This window comes from Ranitomeya imitator, chromosome 4, assembly GCF_032444005.1.
Source record: "Ranitomeya imitator isolate aRanImi1 chromosome 4, aRanImi1.pri, whole genome shotgun sequence".
Lineage (NCBI taxonomy): Eukaryota > Metazoa > Chordata > Amphibia > Anura > Dendrobatidae > Ranitomeya > Ranitomeya imitator.
In genome coordinates this window covers 681,542,486-681,562,663 of record NC_091285.1, presented here as the reverse complement: position 1 = coordinate 681,562,663, position 20,178 = coordinate 681,542,486, and the positions used below count along the sequence as shown (strand labels likewise).

General features: G+C 44.9%; 1 protein-coding gene across 2 annotated transcripts; it reads right to left on the bottom strand.

Moving 5' to 3' along the window:
* Positions 1-15,830: 15,830 nt before the first annotated feature.
* On the bottom strand, positions 15,831-19,871 carry AURKB (aurora kinase B). Of its 2 annotated transcripts, none has more exons than XM_069767391.1 (9): positions 19,756-19,871; positions 19,453-19,489; positions 19,291-19,360; positions 19,122-19,176; positions 17,749-17,946; positions 17,457-17,595; positions 16,959-17,107; positions 16,705-16,879; positions 15,831-16,622 (listed from the first exon to the last, which is right to left on the bottom strand). In XM_069767391.1, exons 2-9 carry the CDS (start codon positions 19,486-19,488, stop codon positions 16,452-16,454), a joined length of 993 nt encoding a protein of 330 aa, XP_069623492.1. In that variant the 5' UTR covers position 19,489; positions 19,756-19,871; the 3' UTR covers positions 15,831-16,451. The 2 variants fall into 2 exon arrangements, with proteins under 2 accessions (XP_069623492.1, XP_069623493.1); XM_069767392.1 differs by lacking the exon at positions 19,756-19,871 and adding an exon at positions 19,579-19,642.
* Between the last annotated feature and the right edge of the window lie 307 nt (positions 19,872-20,178).

Below are 20,178 nucleotides of genomic sequence, written 5' to 3'. Positions count from 1 at the left end.
GTAAAAAAAAAAACAAATTCCAAACTTTGCTAAAAAAAAAAAATTGCGCCAATTTCCGATACCCTAACGTCTCCATTTTTCGGGATCTCAGGTCAGGTGAGGGCTTATTTTTTGCGTGCTGAGCTGACGTTTTTATTGATACCACTTTTGTGCAGATACGTTCTTTTGATCGCCCGTTAATGCACTTTATTTCAATGTCGCGGCGACCAAAAAAACGTAATTCTGGCGTTTAGAATTTTTTTCTCGCTACGCCGTTTAGCGATCAGGTTAATCCTTTTTTTTTTATTGATAGATCGGGCGATTCTGAACGCGGCGATACCAAATATGTGTAGGTTTGATTTTTTTTGTATTGTTTTATTTTGAATGGGCGAAAAAGGGGGGTGATTTAAACTTTTATATATTTTTTTCATATTTTTTTAAACTTTTTTTTTTTTTTTACTTTTGCCATGCTTCCTTAGTCTCCATGGGAGGCTAGAAGCTGGCATAGCCTGATCGGCTCTGCTACATAGCAGCGATCATCAGATCGCTGCTACAGTCATGGCCAAAAGTATTGACACCCCTGCAATTCTGTCAGATAATACTCAGTTTCTTCCTGAAAATGATTGCAAACACAAATTCTTTGGTATTATCTTCATTTAATTTGTCTTAACCCCTTAGCGACCGCCGATACGCCTTTTATCGGCGGCCGCTAAGGGTACTTAAACCACAGCGCTGTTAATTAACGGCGCTGTGGAAAAAGTGAATAGCGCCCCCCAGAGTCGGATTTTCTCCGGGGTCTCGGCTGCCGGGGGTAGCCGAGACCCCAGAGAACATGATTCGGGGGGGTTTGTACCGACCCCGCATTTGCGATCGCCGGTAATTAACCGTTTACCGGCGATCGCAAAAAAAAAAAAAAACGCGATTTCTTTTTAATTTCTCTGTCCTCCGCTGTGATCGCACATCGGAGGACAGAGAAAAGGGGTCCCAGATAGTCCCCCAATACTCACCTGTCTCCCCCGGTGCTCCTTGTGGCTCCCGATGGGCGCCGCCATCTTCAAAATGGCGGGCGCATGCGCAGTGCGCCCGCCGGCCCCGCGAGAATCTTTGGGGTCTCGGCTGCCGGGGGTAGCCGAGACCCCAAAGAGCATGATCGGGGTCGGTTTTACCGACCCCTGTTTTGCGATCGCCGGTAATTAACTGTTTACCGGCGACCGCAAAAAAAAAGCAAAGTGTAATTCTCTGTCCTCTGATGTGATCGCACAGAGGACAGAGAAATAGGGGGATTCGGGGACCCTATTATACTCACCGGTGTCCCTGGGTCCTCCTGCTGCTCCTCCTGGCCGCTGGGGAAAAGAAAATGGCGGGCGCATGCGCAGTGCGCCCGCCATCTGTCTCCATCTGCCGGCCGGCAGGAGAAGAGCAGTTGGGGCTAAAATTAGGGTTAGGGCTAGGATTAGGGTTAGGGCTAAATTTAGGGTTGGGGCTAAATTTAGGGTTAGGGTTGGGGCTAAATTTAGGGTTAGGCTTCTTTCACACTTACGTCGGTACGGGGCCGTCACAATGCATCGGCCCGACATACCGACGCACGTTGTGAAAATTGTGCACAACGTGGGCAGCGGATGTAGTTTTTCAACGCATCCGCTGCCCAATCTATGTCCTGGGGAGGAGGGGGCGGAGTTACGGCCACGCATGCGCGGTCAGAAATGGCGGATGCGACGTACAAAAAAAGTTACATTGAACGTTTTTTTGTGCCGACGGTCCGCCAAAACACAACTGATCCAGTGCACGACGGACGCGACGTGTGGCCATCCGTCACGATCCGTCGGCAATACAAGTCTATGGGCAAAAAACGCATCCTGCGGGCACATTTGCAGGATCCGTTTCTTGTCCAAAACGACGGATTGCGACGGATGCCAAACGACGCAAGTGTGAAAGTAGCCTTAGGGCTAGGGTTAGGGTTGGGGCTAAAGTTAGGGCTAGGGTTGGGGCTAAAGTTAGGGTTAGAGTTGGGATTAGGGTTAGGGTTTGGATTAGGGTTGGTATTAGGGTTAGGGTTGGCATTAGGGTTATGCTTGGGATTAGGGTTAGGTTTGGGATTAGGGTTAAGGTTAGGGTTGTGATTAGGGGTGTATTGGGATTAGGGTTAGGTTTGAGGTTAGGGTTGAGATTAGGATTAGGGGTGTGTTGGATTTAGGGTTTTGATTAGGGTTATGGTTAGGGTTGACATTAGGGTTGTTTTGGGGTAAGGGTTGTGATTATGGTTAGGGTTAGTGATTAGGATTATGGATGAGGTTGGGATTAGGGTTAGGGGTGTGTTGGGGTTAGGGTTGGAGCTAGAATTGGGGGGTTTCCACTGTTTAATTACATCAGGGGGTCTCCAAACACGACAGCCAATTTTGCGCTCAAAAAGTCAAATGGTGCTCCCTCCCTTCTGAGCTCTGCCGTGCGCCCAAACAGTGGGTTACCCCCACATATGGGGCATCAGCATACTCGGGATAAATTGGACAACAACTTCTGGAGTCCAATTTCTCCTGTTACCCTTGTGAAAATAAAAACTTGGGGGCTACAAAATCTTTTTTGTGGAAAAAAAATATTTTTTATTTTTATGACTCTGCATTATAAACTTCTGTGAAGCACTTGGACATTTAAAGTTCTCACCACACATCTAGATAAGTTCCTTGGGGGGTCTAGTTTCCAAAATGGGGTCACTTGTGGGGGGTTACTACTGTTTAGGTACATCAGGGGCTCTGCAATCGCAACATAACGCCCACAGACCATTCTATCAAAGTCTGCATTCCAAAAAGGCGCTCCTTCCCATCCGAGCTCTGCCGTGCGCCCAAACAGTGGTTTATCCCCACATATGGCGCATCAGCGTACTCAGGATAAATTGGACAACAACTATTGCAGTCCAATTTCTCCTGTTACCCTTGTGAAAATAAAAACTTGGGGGCTACAATATCTTTTTTGTGGAAAAAAAAATATTTTTTATTTTCACGACTCTGCATTCTAAACTTCTGTGAAGCACTTGGGCATTCAAAGTTCTCACCACACCTCTTGATAAGTTCCTTGGGGGTCTAGTTTCCAAAACGGTGTCACTTGTGGGGGGTTTCCACTGTTTAGGCTCATCAGGGGCTCTGCAAACGCGACATGGTGTCCGATCTCAATTCCAGACAATTCTACATTGAAAAAGAAAAACGGCACTCCTTCTCTTCCAAGCTCTGCGGTGCACCCAAACAGTGGTTTACCCCCACATATTGGGTATCAACGTACTCAGGAGAAATCGCACAACAACTTTTGTGGTCTAATTTCTCCTGTTACCCTTGTGAAAATAAGAATTTGTGGGTGAAAAGATCATTTTTGTGTAAACAAAAGCGATTTTTTATTTTCACGGCTCTACGTTATAAACTTCTGTGAAGCACTTGGGGGTTCAAAGTGCTCACCACACATCTAGATAAGTTCCTTAAGGGGTCTAGTTTCCAAAATGGTGTCACTTGTGGGGAGTTTCCACTGTTTAGGCACATCAGGGGCTCTCTAAATGTGACATGGCGTCCAATCTCAATTCCAGCCAATTCTGCATTGAAAAAGTCAAACGGCGCTCCTTCACTTCCAAGCTTTGCGGTGCGCCCAAAAAGTGGTTTACCCCCACATATGGGGTATTGGCGTATTCAGGAGAAATTGCATAACAAAATTTATGGTTACATTTCTGTTTTTACACTTGTGAAAATAAAAAAAATGGTTCTGAATTAAGATGTTTGCAAAAAAAAGTTAAATGTTCATTTTTTCCTTCCACATTGTTTCAGTTCTTGTGAAGCACGTAAAGGGTTAATAAACTTCTTGAATGTGGTTTTGAGAACTTTGAGGGGTGTAGTTTTTAGAATGGTGTCACACTTGGTTATTTTCTATGATATAGACCCCTCAAAATGACTTCAAATGTGATGTGGTCTCTAAAAAAAAATGGTGTTGTAAAAATGAGAAATTGCTGGTCAACTTTTAACCCTTATAACTCCCTAACAAAAAAAAATTTTGTTTCCAAAATTGTGCTGATGTAAAGTAGACATGTGGGAAATGTTATTTATTAACTATTTTTCGTGACATATCTCTCTGATTTAAGGGTATAAAAATACAAAGTTTGAAAATTGCAAAATTTTAAACATTTTCGCCATATTTCCATTTTATTCATAAATAATCGCAAGTAATATCGAAGAAATGTTACCACTAACATGAAGTACAATATGTCACGAAAAAACAATCTCAGAATCAGCGGGATCCGTTAAAGCGTTCCAGAGTTATTACGTCATAAAGTGACAGTGGTCAGAATTGCAAAAATTGGCTCGGTCATTAAGTACCAAATTGGCTCTGTCACTAAGGGGTTAAATGAAAAAACACAAAAGAGAATGAAGCAAAAAGCAAAACATTGATCATTTCACACAAAACTCCAGAAATGGGCCAGACAAAAGTATTGGCACCCTCAGCCTAATACTTGGTTGCACAACCTTTAGCCAAAATAACTGCGACCAACCGCTTCCGGTAACCATCAATGAGTTTCTTACAATGTCCATCTGGAATTTAAGACCATTCTTCTTTGGCAAACTGCTCCAGTTCCCTGATATTTGAAGGCTGCCTTCTCCAATCTGCCATTTTTAGATCTCTCCACAGGTGATCTATGGGATTCAGGTCTGGACTCATTGCTGGCCACCTTAGAAGTCTCCAGTGCTTTCTCTCAAACCATTTTTTAGTGCTTTTTGAAGTGTGTTTTGGGTCATTGTCCTGCTGGAAGACCCATGACCTCTGAGGGAGACCCAGCTTTCTCACACTGGACCCTACATTATGCTGCAAAATTTGTTGGTAGTCTTCAGACTTCATAATGCCATGCACACGGTCAAGCAGTCCAGTGCCAGAGGCAGCAAAGCAACCCCAAAACATCAGGGAACCTCCGCCATGTTTGACTGTAGGGACCGTGTTCTTTTCTTTGAATGCCTTTTTTTTCTCCTGTAAACTCTATGTTGATGCCTTTGCCCAAAAAGTTATTATTATTATTTATTATTATAGCGCCATTTATTCCATGCAGTTTTACATGTGAGGAGGTGTATATATAATAAAACAAGTACAATAATCTTGAACAATACAAGTCACAACTGGTACAGGAGGAGAGAGGACCCTGCCCGCGAGGGCTCACAATCTACAAAGCTCTACTTTTGTCTCACCTGACCAGAGAAGATTCTTCCAAAACGTTTTAAGCTTTTTCAGGTAAGTTTTGGCAAACTCCAGCCTGGCTTTTTTATGTCTCGGGGTAAGAAGTGGGGTCTTCCTGGGTCTCCTACCATACAGTCCCTTTTCATTCAGACGCCGACGGATAGTACGGGTTGACACTGTTGTACCCTCGGACTGCAGGGCAGCTTGAACTTTAGATGTTAGTCGAGGTTCTTTATCCAACATCCGCACAATCTTGCGTTGAAATCTCTTGTCAATTTTTCTTTTCCGTCCACATCTAGGGAGGTTAGCCACAGTGCCATGGGCTTTACACTTCTTGATGACACTGCGCACGGTAGACACAGGAACATTCAGGTCTTTGGAGATGGACTTGTAGCCTTGAGATTGCTCATGCTTCCTCACAATTTGGTTTCTCAAGTCCTCAGACAGTTCTTTGGTCTTCTTTCTTTTCTCCATGCTCAATGTGGTTCACACAAGGACACAGGACAGAGGTTGAGTCAACTTTAATCCGTGTCAACTGGCTGCAAGTGTGATTTAGTTATTGCCAAAACCTGTTAGGTGCCACAGGTAAGTTACAGGTGCTGTTAATTACACAAATTAGAGAAGCATCACATGACTTTTCGAACAGTGCCAATACTTTTGTCCACCCCCTTTTTTATGTTTGGTGTGGAATTATATCCAATTTGGCTTTAGGACAATTCTTTTTGTGTTTTTTCATTTAAGACAAATTAAATGAAGATATTAATACCAAAGAATTTGTGATTGCAATCATTTTCAGGAAGAAAATGAGTATTATCTGACAGAATTGCAGGGGTGTCAATACTTTTGGCCATGACTATATGTAGCTGAATTGCAGGCTTGCTATGAGCGCCGACCACAGGGTGGCGCTCACATCAGTAACCATAGAGGTCTCAAAGAGACCTCTGGTTACTATACCGACGCATCGCTGACCCCCGATCATGTGACGGAGGTCGGTGATGCAAGCATTTCCGGCCGCATGGCCGGAAGCGCCAGTTAAATGCCGCTGTCAGCATTTGAATCGCGATTTCACCCGCCGCTATTGCGGGCACATGTCAGCTGTTCAAAACAGTTCACATGTCTCGGCTTTGATGCGGGCTCATCGCCAGAGCCCACGTAAAAGCAGGGGATCCGACCTCCGCAGTAATAGAACGGCGGAGGTCGGTAAGGGGTTAAGGATCTTTATAACGTAGAGGTGCAAAATCACATTTTACCCACAAAAAATGTACTTTTAGACTCAATTTTTTTTATTTTGACAAGGGTGACAGGAGAAAATGAACTAAAAAATTTGTTGTGCAATTTCTCCTGAGTATGCTGATACCTTATATGTGGGGGAAAACTACTGTTTGTGCGCACGGCAAGGCTCGGAAAAAAAGGAGTGATGTTTTGGAACACAGACTTTAATAGAATGGTCTGTTGGCGTCATGTCGCGTTTGGAGATCCCTTGATGTGCCTAAACAGTGGAAAAAAAACACTTGTGACCCTAATTTGAAAACTACACCCCCCAAGGATTTTTATCCAGAGGTATAGTAAGCATTTTGAACCCACAGGTACTACAAGGAATATCATAACATAACATTTTTTGCACGAAAATGTTTTAGCCACAAATTTGTAATTTTTACAATGGATAATGGGAGAAAACGGACCCCGTAATTTGTTGCGCAATTTGTCCCGAATACGACTATACCCCATATGTGGTAAAAAACTTCTGCGTGGGCACATCGCAGGGCCAGGAAAGAAAGAAACACCATTTGCCTTGGATAGATTGTGAATGACAGATCGCATTTGAAGAGCCCCTGACATGTGAAAACAGCAGAAACCCCCCACAAGTGACCCCATTTTGGAAATTAGACCCCTCAATGAATTCATCTAGGAGTGTAGTGAGTATTTTGAACCCATAGGTGCCTCACAAAATTTTATGACATTGCGACGTGGAAATATGACATTTCTGTGGTAAAAATGCAAATTGTCCGGTCAGAGAGTAAGAGGACTAAAACTCTAGTGCCACCTATATATAGGAAGTAATTTTGTATTTGCTGCAAATGTATCAGGTACACAAGAGTTAATAGGTGAAACTAGACCCCATAATTTACTGCGCAGTTTCTCCCCGAACTCGGTGCTGCCCCAAATTACTGTTAGGCCACACGTCATGGCTGAGATGGAGGGAAGGAACTCTATTTGGCTTTTGGCACAGATTTTGCCACAATAGTTTGCGGGTGACACTTGCGGAGCCCCAAAGGTATCAGAACAGCAGAAAAAAAACCCAAAGTGACCCCATTGTAGAAACTGCATCTCTCAATGAATTCATCTATGGCTGCAGTGACTATTTTGAAATGAGGCGACAGCTGACGGACCTGAGTGGGGGCTGGTTTTGTGCAGCATAAATTAGGGTTTTTATTTGTAACATTTTGGGGTCCACAATATTATTTGATCGCTTCCAGTTCTTGTGTTCTACGCTGAGCACTTATCTCGGAGTTCCCGTGTAAATCCCACAAACATGCAATTCAGACAAAACCCCCGAGAGAACTACCCACCATGAGGCAGTTGGTTTCCGTATACCATTTGGCATCTGCTCTGGGGGTATCCATCGTTTTAGGCGTGCACGGATCTGTGGTCGCCCACACTTGCACGCTAAAAAGACGCCTACAATGATGGGACACCGCCGGAAAGGGGACCAGTCCAAAGTGACCCCATCTGCCTTCATAAGTGAGTGATTCCGTCCAGAGTTTGGTCTGAATCGCAGTTTTGAGGAATTTACACTGAAACCCTGACGTAAGCGCTCAGCAGAGAGTGCAGGATAAATGTGAGCTGAGCCTTATTCCCATTTTTGGGAGGTAGAATGAACAAATAGACAGCAGTACAAGAACAGTTTGTAATTTTATTTTTTTTACGCCTTTCCTCATGCGGTATAAGTGATGAGGCGGATTTATTCTTCTGGTTGGTACAATTACAGCAATACCAGAGTTATATCTTTTTTTTTTTTTAGGTTTTACTGCTATCAGACAGTAAAAAAATTGTATTTTTTTTTCATAAAAAGTTGTTGTTTTGTCGCCATATTCTGAGAGCTGTAACTTTTTTATTTTTTGGCGAATAGAGCTGTACGAGGGATTATTTTTTGCAGGATGAGTTGCAGATTTTTCGGGTACCAGTTTGGGGCACATAATTTTTTTAGCACTTTTTATTCAGATTTTTCAGACACAGATTGAACAAAAACCCAGCAATTCCGTTATTGTTTTTCTTTTTTTGTGCTGTTCACCATACACTAAAAGTGATTTGTTCATCATGTTGATACGATTACATCGATACCAGGTTTATCTATTTTTTTATGATTTTCTATTTTTACACACTAAAAACAATATTTCAGAAAAATTAATTTGTTTTTGCATATTCTGTGAACTGTAACTTTTTTATTTTTTTTGCCGAAAGAGACAGATTAGAGCTTGTTTTTTGTGGAACAGTTTGGCGTTTTCATTTATACCATTTTATTGTACATATGACTTTTTGATCACTTTTTTTGTGAGTCAGTACGATGAATAAGTAACATTTTGTGCTGTGTTTTTTATAATCTTTTTCCACGGAGTTCGCCAAACAGAATAAATAACGTGCCAGTTTTATAGGTCGGGTCGTTTCGGGAAGCGTAGATACCAATTATGTGTTTTGAGTGGCGAAACGGATTTTAGTGATGTGTGTGCTTTTTTATTTATTTTTTTTACTTTTTTATTTGACTTTTTTCAATCTGGGACATGTACAATTTTTTACTTTGACCACTGGTTTCATACACGGCTGTACTCGTGTATGAGAGTGAGTGCCCATGTACCCGTGTGAGTGCAGTCACATTTACACTCATGTTACATAGTAGTCAGTGCACAGTCACCATTATTTACAATTATTCTCATTAACCCCCATAGAAGGTTTTGCTGTTTTATGAGGATTTTCCTGACATTTCATTCGACAGAAAAAGCCGTAGACAGCCGACAACACAGCAAAGGGATCTTATTGTTGAACGTTATCATTTAGGAGAAGGGTACAAAAACATTTCCGAGATATTACATATACCACATATACCATGGAAAACTGTGAAGACGTCATCAAGAAGGGGCTTAAAGGGACTCTGTCACCTGAATTTGGAGGGAACAATCTTCAGCCATGGAGGCGGGGTTTTGGGGTTTTTGATTCACCCTTTCCTTACCCGCTGGCTGCATGCTGGCTGCAATATTGTATTGCAGTTCATTCTCTGTCCTCCGTAGTACACGCCTGCACAAGGCAATTCCCGATTATGGGAGACAGTATAAGTGGAAAAAGTTCTGAAATATTTCTTCTTGGTAGGATTTTCTTTACATGACAAAAACCTGGCGTTTTAACAGGGGTGTGTTGACTTTTCATATTCACTGTATTACTAGACTTTATATAGCAGTATTATATATATCATTATGAGTCATTGTATAACAGTATAATTTATATTATTAGACATCACATAGCAGTATTATGTATATTTTTATACATTGTATAGCAGTATTATTTTTTATTTTTATACATTGTATAGCAGTATTATTTATAATTTTATACATTGTATAGCAGTAATATTTATTTGTATACATTGTATAGCAGTAATATTTATTTTTATACATTGTATACCAGTATTTATATTTTTATACATTGTATAGCAGTATTATTTTTTATTTTTATACATTGTATAGCGGTATTATTTATTTTTATACATTGTATAGCAGTAATATTTATATTTTTATACATCGTATAGCAGTATTATTTATAATTTTATACATTGTATAGCAGTAATATTTTTTCTTTTTATACATTGTATAGCGGTATTATTTATTTTTAAACATTGTATACCAGAATTATTTATATTTTTATACATTGTATAGCAGTATTTTTTATTTTTATACATTGTATAGCAGTATTATTTATTTTTATACATTGTATACCAGTATTATTTATATTTTTATACAGTGTATAGCAACAATATTTATTTGCATACATTGTATAGCAGTATTATTTATATTTTTATACCTTGTATAGCAGTATTATTTATATTTTTATACATTGAATAGTAGTATTATTATTTACACTATTAGACATTGTATAAAAGCTGCTAAAGGCAACGCCCCAACTTTACTTTTGTACCAATTTATTGTTGTTATTATTATTCTACATTCATATAGCACCATTTATTCCATGGCGCTTTACATGTGAAAAAGGGGCAAATATAGACAAATACATTAATCATGAGCGAAAAACAAGGCACACAGGTACATAAGGAGGGAGGACCCTGCCCGCGAGGGCTCACAGTCTGCAGGGGATGGGTGAGGATACACTAGGAGAGGGTAGAGCTGGTCGTGTGGCGGTTCAGTAGGTTGAGGAGACTTAAAGGGCAGTTACGCTAACTGTATTTTTACACATTATGACAATCCTCACCCTGATATAAGCATATAGACCACAGGAACAATTAAAAAGAAATTCCCTTTATGAACCCTAACTTTAGAAGCCCATAGTAATGGTCAGTAGGTGTAAGAAGGATGTCCGAGTAGACGCTTGCCTGGCACAGTGCATCCTAAAACCACACAGCGCTGGACCCTCTAGATCACAGTATACATATGAACCAACCGATACAAGGCAGCTTCTGCCAAGGAAAAATATCTTCGCACCTGGAGGTCCGAGGCAGGGTATGTTGTCTTCAAACTTCTTATCGCAATTTTACCGTTCTATAGAGAGGAAACATGGCATGGATAGCATCATCCATGTGACCGATATTAAGTTGGAGGGGCTAGAATGACCTTACGATGATGTGAGTAAATGAGTTAGGTTCGTACCTTCGCTATGATGCCAAAAACATATCTCCCATAAATATCGGATAGATGCAAACCCCAATATTCATCACTATCCACTGGCCTCAGTCTTTTGAACAGCAGAAACTCTTTCCTCGGAAGTTTACTTCTCTGCTTCTGAATATATAAATCCCAGGCTTAGCATCTGGTTCCCAGAGCAAATCTCCTGCTGTAATTATGGTGTCACTGCAGGAGGTCCTACTTCAATTTGAGGTTGAAATGTCAGCTTTCTCACTTCCCCAGTTATAATTAATCCCGTATGCTCAGTGTGAGGGTCATATGTGCCCTCTCTGGAAATGTTTTTACGTTTTCTCTACAACAATCACACATGAAATAATGGAGGAACTTTATGAAAATGTTCAAAAGAAATTACTGTGCTGTAGAAACCAACCCCAGCTTCCATTTCTTGTAGTGCTCTTGAAAACGGTTGGTTGCGATAGTGAAGAGTGTTTTAATTTTCCAACGTAACTCAGCCCCATAGTGTAAGAGGCCGATCAAAGGGAAACATAAATGTAACAGGCCGACTTATGTTCTCGTAAAGTCAGTATGTCTAAGGCCTCGACATATCTCAGCGTATCACTGAAGGTTTCACCAGCATCACAGATGGGATTCTTTCCAGTAAGAGCAGTGAGACAATGGAGATCATCAACACAGGATGCGGTAACAGTCTGAAAAGGCCTAAAAATCTCCAGGTGTCCATCCAGCATAGAATGATGGACCTTTCCATGGATTTATTCCTGTTGTGAATTCTATTGTCGGGCTCCCTCCTGTGGTCATGAATGGTACTTCGGCTGGTTCTGTCCATGGACTTCCTCTGGTGGGTGTTTCTGAGTTTCACAGGTGACGAGGTTAATTCGTTAGCTGCTGCTCTATTTAACTCCACTTAGATCTTTGCTCCATGCCACCTGTCAATGTTCCAGTATTGGTCTGTTCACTCCTGGATCGTTCTTGTGACCTGTCTTCCCATCAGAAGCTAAGTTCCAGCTTGTATTTCTTTGGTTTGTTATTTTTCTGTCCAGCTTGCTATTTATTTGTTGTCTTGCTTGCTGGAAGCTCTGGGACGCAGAGGGAGCGCCTCCGCACCGTGAGTCGGTGCGGAGGGTCTTTTTGCTCCCTCTGCGTGGTCTTTTTGTAGGTTTTTGTGCTGACTGCAAAGTAACCTTTCCTATCCTCGGTCTGTTCAGTAAGTCGGGCCTCACTTTGCTAAATCTATTTCATCTCTGTGTTTGTATTTTCATCTTTACTCACAGTCATTATATGTGGGGGGCTGCCTTTTCCTTTGGGGAATTTCTCTGAGGCAAGGTAGGCTTTATTTTTCTATCTTCAGGGCTAGCTAGTTTTTTTAGGCTGTGCCGAGTTGCATAGGGAGCGTTAGGCGCAATCCACGGCTATTTCTAGTGTGTTTGATAGGTTTAGGGATTGCGGTCAGCAGAGTTCCCACGTCCCAGAGCTCGTCCTATATTATCAGTAACTATCAGGTCATTCCGTGTGCTCTTAACCACCAGGTCCATTATTGTCCTGACCACCAGGTCATAACATATTCCCATTCCACCATAGAAACACCAAGTTATAACCCAAAAAGGGCGATGAAGCAATTTATATGAAAAACCAAAAAAAGCAAAACTCCACACAAGGCCAATAAATAAAAATTATAAATATCTTTATTCCAAAAAAAAAAAAACTATTAAAAACCGGCAGATACCACAGGTACAGGAGAAAAACAGGTGGGATGCCTACAGGAAACGCCCATACATCATGATACGCAAACTAAGAATAACATATTAAACATAAAATATTGTCGGTTGATAAAGTAGCTCGCCCTACTGGACGAAGTATTTCAATGTGAAACGTGCGTCGGTGTGGTGGGTCCCTCGGGTGCGCCTAAAGATATTTATAATTTTTATTTAGAGGCCTGGTGTGGAGTTTTGCTTTTTTTTTGTTTTTCATTCCACCATAGAGTTGACATCCAGAATTGCCATTTTTCCCATATTTCCTTTACGACTACAGAAGATCCTGCAAAACAGATGGCCTCATCTAAACGTATCGGACGAGGGTGAAACTAGTGACGGATAATGAAATAACACACTTAGGGTGGCAGACAGGGGTGAGAGGCGCAGCACGAGAGAAGTCTTTATGAATGTAAGAGGCTGCGATAGAGAATAATGGGAATAAGCCAGCACATGTAGAGTGAGAAACAGAAGGAAGAGCGCTATATGAAGGGGCAGCACAAGAGAAGCCTTTGAGGAGCGGAGAAAGACTGGTGAGGGAGAATAATACATCAACTGAGGGTGGCAGAGATAAGAAGGTGCAGCATGAGAGAAGTCTTTATGAGGCTGTGTGCACACGTTGCGGTTTTTCCCGATAAAAACGCTATAAAACCGCAAAAAAAAACCGCATACAATAAGCATCCCATCATTTAGAATGAATTATGCATGTTTTGTGCACATGATGCGTTTTTCTCAGCGAAAAAAAAGCATCACGGTAAAAACCGCAGCATGTTCATTAATTTTCCGTTTTTTTTGCGGATTTCCCACTCCAAAATGCATTGGGAAGCGTCCGGAAAAAACCGCAGCAAAAACGCTTCAAAATCGCATGCGGTTTTCTTGCGGATTTCATGCAGAAAATGTCCGGAAATCTCAGGAATTTTCGGCGAGAAATCCTGAAAGTGTGCACATAGCCTGAATGTAAGAGGCTGCGATAGAGAATAATGGGAATAAGCCAGCACATGTAGGGTGAGAGACAGAAGGAAGAGCGCTATACGAAGGTGCAGCACGAGAGAAGCCTTTGGGGATGCGAGAAAGACTGGTGAGGGAGAATAATACATCAACTGAGGGTGGCAGAGATGAAGAGATAAGGTGCAGCACGAGAGAAGTCTTTGGTGACTTAAAGGCGACCTCAACAAATTTTTCATGCTGAGCTTTAACAGGATGTATTAGTAGCCCAAAAGCGCTATATTTTTTTTTTTTTTACTGCTAATATCTCCACAATGAAGACATGAGTATTTGGCACCTTATGACTTACATTTTGTTAGGTCCAAGTGGGTGTGAGACTGTTTTCACTTGGGGCTTGTACTTTCCCCCGTATGAGAATTTAAAATTCAGAACCGATATTATAGGGGTTATGTCTCCACTAGAATAAACATGAGACCTATATATGACACAACTAAATTGATAGATATTTTTCTATATAAAAATTTTGAAACACAAAAGAAAGGGAAAGCCCCTCGTCAAAGCTCAGCGAAACGCGCGTCGGGGCAGGTGCAGGCTGTTACGGGGCTCCTTTAGTGTAGCGCTGCTTTCCCTTGCATATGCACTTTATAGGCTATAGTTTTTCTTCCTAGCTGGCTACCCAGGGATGCTTTTTGCAATCTTGGGCTACTATTCAAATGGAGTCTGACTTTGTTAACCATCTGCTATACTGTTGCCTCTGATATATGTAGGCTATTTAGCTGCCCTTACAGCAGCTGACTGTTTATTATTGCCAACTTTACACATTGAGCTTACACACCTTGATTTTTTATCTACATAGACCCTGTTCCCTTATTGCACTTTTTACCCATCTTGTTCTCTTCCTATAATCATAGATTTAATTATCTATGAAGACAGTCATACTGATTGTGCATCCATTACTGTGATCACTTTTGGATCATGTTGGTGTTTTACCAATAGATTTGTGCCTATACTTACCACGCACATTTTCCACCTGTTTGGGTCTCTTTAGTTACGTATCATTTACAGGTCTTATGTTACCCCTGTATGATAATGACCAATCATAGGCAAGCAAGTAGCAAAGAACACACCCACCATAGCAGATTTCTCAGTGTGTGAGATGTATGGCTATAGCTCTGATCTCCTGGTCTCACCTCCTGCATGATTAGACAGCACAGATTACACACTTTTCTGATTAAGACCTCGTAGAAGGCAGGGGCAGTACAGCAGAGGTTAGCTATATCACATTACAAACCCTTCTATCAGCTTTCCTCCTCTCAGTACAGTCACCTCTACTGTACTGCCCGTCCCCCACACTACCTGTACAGAGATGTGTCAGAGGAGCTGGAGGAGGGTTTGTAATGTGATACAGCTAAACTCCGCTGTGGTGCTTTATCTCCACACAAGCTCCAGAAGTAAGCACTTCCAATAGTGACCACCGACACCAATAACAACTGATTGATGGTGGTGCCGGATGATCAAAAATCGATGAGAGAAACTTTGAGGATGGAAGCGACTGGTGAAGCAGAAAAAGGCAATCACTCCAGGATCGTGAAATATCAGTGGGAGTTGACTGATGCTGACTGTATGACCACAGCCTGCACCATCAGCAGATACTCATCCCAAATACAAGGTATCAGCCCTGAACACTCACTTGCCAGACATTAAGGGTTATTGATAAGGGACCAATTCCCCACTAACCCCAAGACTCAGCGTGTCTGTGTAGTGCGGTGATCGATCACACAAACCGCTTCTCCAGTCACTCATGGGCAGTCGAGAATAGGGGAGAACACCTAAACAAGAGGAATACCCCTTTAATATGTATAGCGCCCATGTTACGCGACCTCTTCACAGGGAAGGTTGGCTGTAAACACGTGGATAGACCCCCAGCTCCTCGGTGCCTGATCTCCTGGCATCGGGCTGTACAGTGCACTTTACGGCAGCTGCAAAGAGTAGTTTGTGGGGGCGGGGGTCAAGAAATCCCACCCCGACAGCCAACAGACCCCACTCACAAGACGTTATATCAGTTGGGGTGGGATAAAAGGGATCTTCAGTAATAGAAATACAATTGTTAAAAATACAGTTTATTTACAAGAAAAAAAAAAGCGAACAAATATTAGTGAGGACGAGACCCTAAACCCCCAGTGTATAAATAGACCCTCCCCAATAACAAAACCTTTGTACAATACAGCATATTTACACACCGCCCAGGAAGTACTACAACTCCCAGCATGGCCTTCCAACCAGAAGCAGTCCTGACAAGCTCTTGCTGTAAGCGTCTGTCCAGCATCCGACGTGTAGCGACAGGATAGAAGATGGTGAGAAGTCACAGACTCAACTTAAAGGTAAATGTCCACTACGCCGACAGCCCCATAGGTGAAGTCTCCAGCGCAAGACAGAAGGTGTCCGCACCCCCCTCCCCAGGCCTTGCCACATGAGCGCTGCAGCCAATCAGCGGCGGTGTGGAAGACCGTTTATGTTACACAGGGGGGCTGTAGAAGTTAAGGAGGTTGTAAAAGGAGTCGACAGCCCCTTTAAGAGGAGCCCATCACGGACTTCTCGGTCCTGTGTCGTCATTTCTCCCCGGCAGGGGTGAAACAAGGACACAAAGCTCAGAGGGCTGAAGATGTGACTTTCCAGGGTCCGGGCGCACTCATACGGACGCTTACAGTAGAGGCCAGGCCCAGGATTACTTTGTCTGGCTGTAGGCGGGAGGCAAGATCCGGCGAGAGTTGGCCTTCACCCATGGGTGCTCCATGACGCCCTTGAGCGAGAGGCGTTGCGCTGGAACGTACCGCAACAGTTTGCTGATGAGATCTTTGGATCCTTCTGATAGGAAAGTCGGAAACTTAATGTCAACCTAAAGGACCAGAAACAAAAGTTGTGATCTCCATCTTCCATATGGAAAACTAAAAACACACGAAGAGATGAGGTCAAGATACCTTCACTATCCTGCGATGGGTCTCTGAGTGGGAGGGGCTCTCGAAAGGGGGCACACCCACGAGGAACTCATAGCAGAGCACCCCCGCACACCACAGGTCCACCTTCTCATCGTGGGTCCTCCCCTCAATCATCTCCGGGGGTAGATAGTCCAGAGTCCCACACATCGTCCGACGCCTGGTGTCCACAAACCATATTATCAGTACCGGGACCCGCAAGCGGCCCAACCACCATCAGTACCCATCGGCCAACATACCTGAGCGAGGGGGCATGGACAGACCAGCCAAAGTCCGCGATCTTCAGCTCCCCCTTGTATCCCATCAGCAGGTTCTCAGGCTTGATGTCCCTGTGAATAACCTTCCTCTCGTGGCAATAATGGAGGGCGTCCGCCAGCTCCTCGATGAACTGCAAAGAACCAGAAGCCTTCATTTCTACATCAGGGACCCACAGAGACCTCAACGACACCCAATAGGATGGATATTAAGGGGGTTGTCCAGATCAATGGGGGTCCGACGCCTCCACCACATTGGTGCAGCTATAGAGGATGAACAATGCAGCTCAGCTCATATTGAAGTGAATGGGATCCGAGCTGCAGTACCATGAACGGCCACTAGACCGCATGGTACATACACTATGTGAGCAGCTGAAGGAAACAACCCTACCCTCGATCCAATACACACCACCGTTATTTTGGATAGGTCACCAATGGACAACCCCTGATGGCATCAGGCTTCCAGCATGGAGGACATCTCACCGTGGCACTTCTCTGTTCATCAAAGCGGCCATATTTCTGCAGCTCCTTGTACAGCTCCCCCCGGGGGGCGTACTCCAGCATCAGGTAGATGCGCTTCTTGTCGTGGAAGTAGTTGTACATGCGCAGGATGTTCGGGTGTCTGCGGAAGGAATCGGCAGAGGGAGATCAGACATGGTGACAACTCCTGCCCCAAACTCGGGGTCAGACGGTTTCACCCCCATCATGTAATATGGCGGCAGGTGAGAGTTACAGCAGCTCCCCGGGGTTGGCGGGTGACACCGGGGCGACGTACCGGAGGTGGGACTGGATCTCGATCTCCCTCCGCAGCTGATGCTCCACGCTTTCCTTCTCCAGCTGCGACTTGAACAGGACTTTCAGGGCCATGATGAACTTGTTCTGCTTGTCCCGGGCCAGGTACACGTTGCCGAATTTGCCTTTGCCCAGCGGTCGTCCGATGTCAAAGTCCTCGATGGTGAATTTCCTCTTGGGGCTGTTCAGACAAGAAACACATTGTGTGAGCTGTGGAGCAAGAGAAAGACGCGCCCTGATCTGCTGGACGGGTCCACCTCTGGGATTGTCCTGCCTCTTTCCTCCAAGACCCGTAACGTTATTTTGTGGCCGCAGACAGAGGCTGAGAGACCAGCGGCATTTTACTTTGGGGGTTTTTCTTTATTTTTGCTTCTTCCTTTACAAAAATGCTCATTTTATATTCTTAAACCCCACAATGCTCCAAGAGTGATCCCTACATCATGAGGGAGGCGGGCCGCGCGCAGCCCCCGTGCAGATAACAGCAGCGATGGGGGCTGGCACCAAGCTCTGCAGTCACCCCAACCACGCGCTAGTTAGGTCTATGATATATATCTTATAATTCAGTGGGCACGCTCATCCCCTCCCTCCCGTCACGCACGCTCCCTCATCCCTCCCTCCCGTCACGCACGCTCCCTCATCCCTCCCTCCCGTCACGCACGCTCCCTCATCCCTCCCTCCCGTCACGCACGCTCCCTCATCCCTCCCTCCCGTCACGCACGCTCCCTCATCCCTCCCTCCCGTCACGCACGCTCCCTCATCCCTCCCTCCCGTCACGCACGCTCCCTCATCCCTCCCTCCCGTCACGCACGCTCCCTCATCCCTCCCTCCCGTCACGCACGCTCCCTCATCCCTCCCTCCCGTCACGCACGCTCCCTCATCCCTCCCTCCCGTCACGCACGCTCCCTCATCCCTCCCTCCCGTCACGCACGCTCCCTCATCCCTCCCTCCCGTCACGCACGCTCCCTCATCCCTCCCTCCTGGATAAGGGGAGCTTGGTTTAAGGGAGCCTGTCATGTGAAATTGGCTGACTGCAATCTTTAGGCACCCGGCAATGCAACATGGGAGAGGGCGAAACAATGGGCGGTAAACAGACGCCCCTCCACCTCTGTTCCCAACCACCTAGATGCTGCAGGAACATTTGAGGCGCTAAACTGTAGCCCTCAGCGCTAGTCCCGATCAGAGCAGTGCTGGCAGAGTAACACCGCTAGTGCCCGCACACGTCATTCTTGTGCATTAGATGGGCACTCAGATGGAGTAACGGCTGCAGCCAGGAGAGGGGTCCGGCCGCCCCCGTGTCCGTGCCTCATCCACTAACCTGCTCCATATAGCGGAGTATGGACGGACAGGAGCACTCACCAGTCCATCGCCTTCTCCCCCTGGCTGTCAGTCGCTGTCACTCGGCCGGCCGTCACTGCAGGAGAGAACAGCAGCCATTACTGACCCCGCACAGCTTGGTCGCACTTGCGTAGGCTGGATACATTGTAACGAAGCCTCAGCTGTGAAGAGCTGGCCCCACATACCACACCTGAGATGGAGGAGCCGGGATCCTTCCGCAGGACACGGTGGGGCCCGGACGCAGTGGTCGGGGTGGCGAACTGTGGAAAGCAGGACACATGGGGTTAATAAGAAGGATGGGGGGACAGGAGCCGCTGCAGGAACGCGCCCCCCGCCCTGCCCCGGGACCCACCTTGGAGTAAGGGTTCAGGTTCTCCTTGTAAGACATCCTGTGAGGAGCACAAAGGACAGAAAGGGCAGTCAGGAGCTTAGAGAAGCAGAACTACAAATCCCAGCATGCCCAGACAGCCACACGCACCTGAACAGCTCTGTGGGGTGTCAGGGCATGCTGGGAGGTGTAGTCCACCAGCGGCTGCACACCACTGCCATAAAGAGAGACGCTAAACGCTGCAATACGGGGAGATATGCGCCCAATACACAGCAGCCGCCATCTCCCGTCCTGAGCGCCCCAATAAAGGCCGCCCCCGCCGGTTACCTGCTCGTCCACGCTCGCTCCTCTCTCTCCGCGCACCTCTCCTGCACTGAACGCTCCCTCGCTGAATTCAAACAAAAACCGCCACAACCGGTCACCTGACCCACGCTCCCGCCTCCGATTGGTCAAAAAGGGAGGACACGTAAACTACCCGTGGATTGGTGGACGTCAGTTTAAAAGCCGCCGCTCATCTCATCATTGGCCGTAACGTCAACAATTCTGATTGGCCGGCGTGGTTTATGGCGAGTAATGATTGGTTAACGCGTTCTCTTGCCTTGATTGGTCGCCAGGGCTTGTGACGCTGCTGTTGTTATAGAGATGCGAGTATGGGGGGAAGGTGGCGCTGACCGCCATTTTGTTGCTGAATGAAATGGAGGTTATTAGTCCGGGGCTGTGGAAAGTAAACACGACGCGCCGATGACTCAG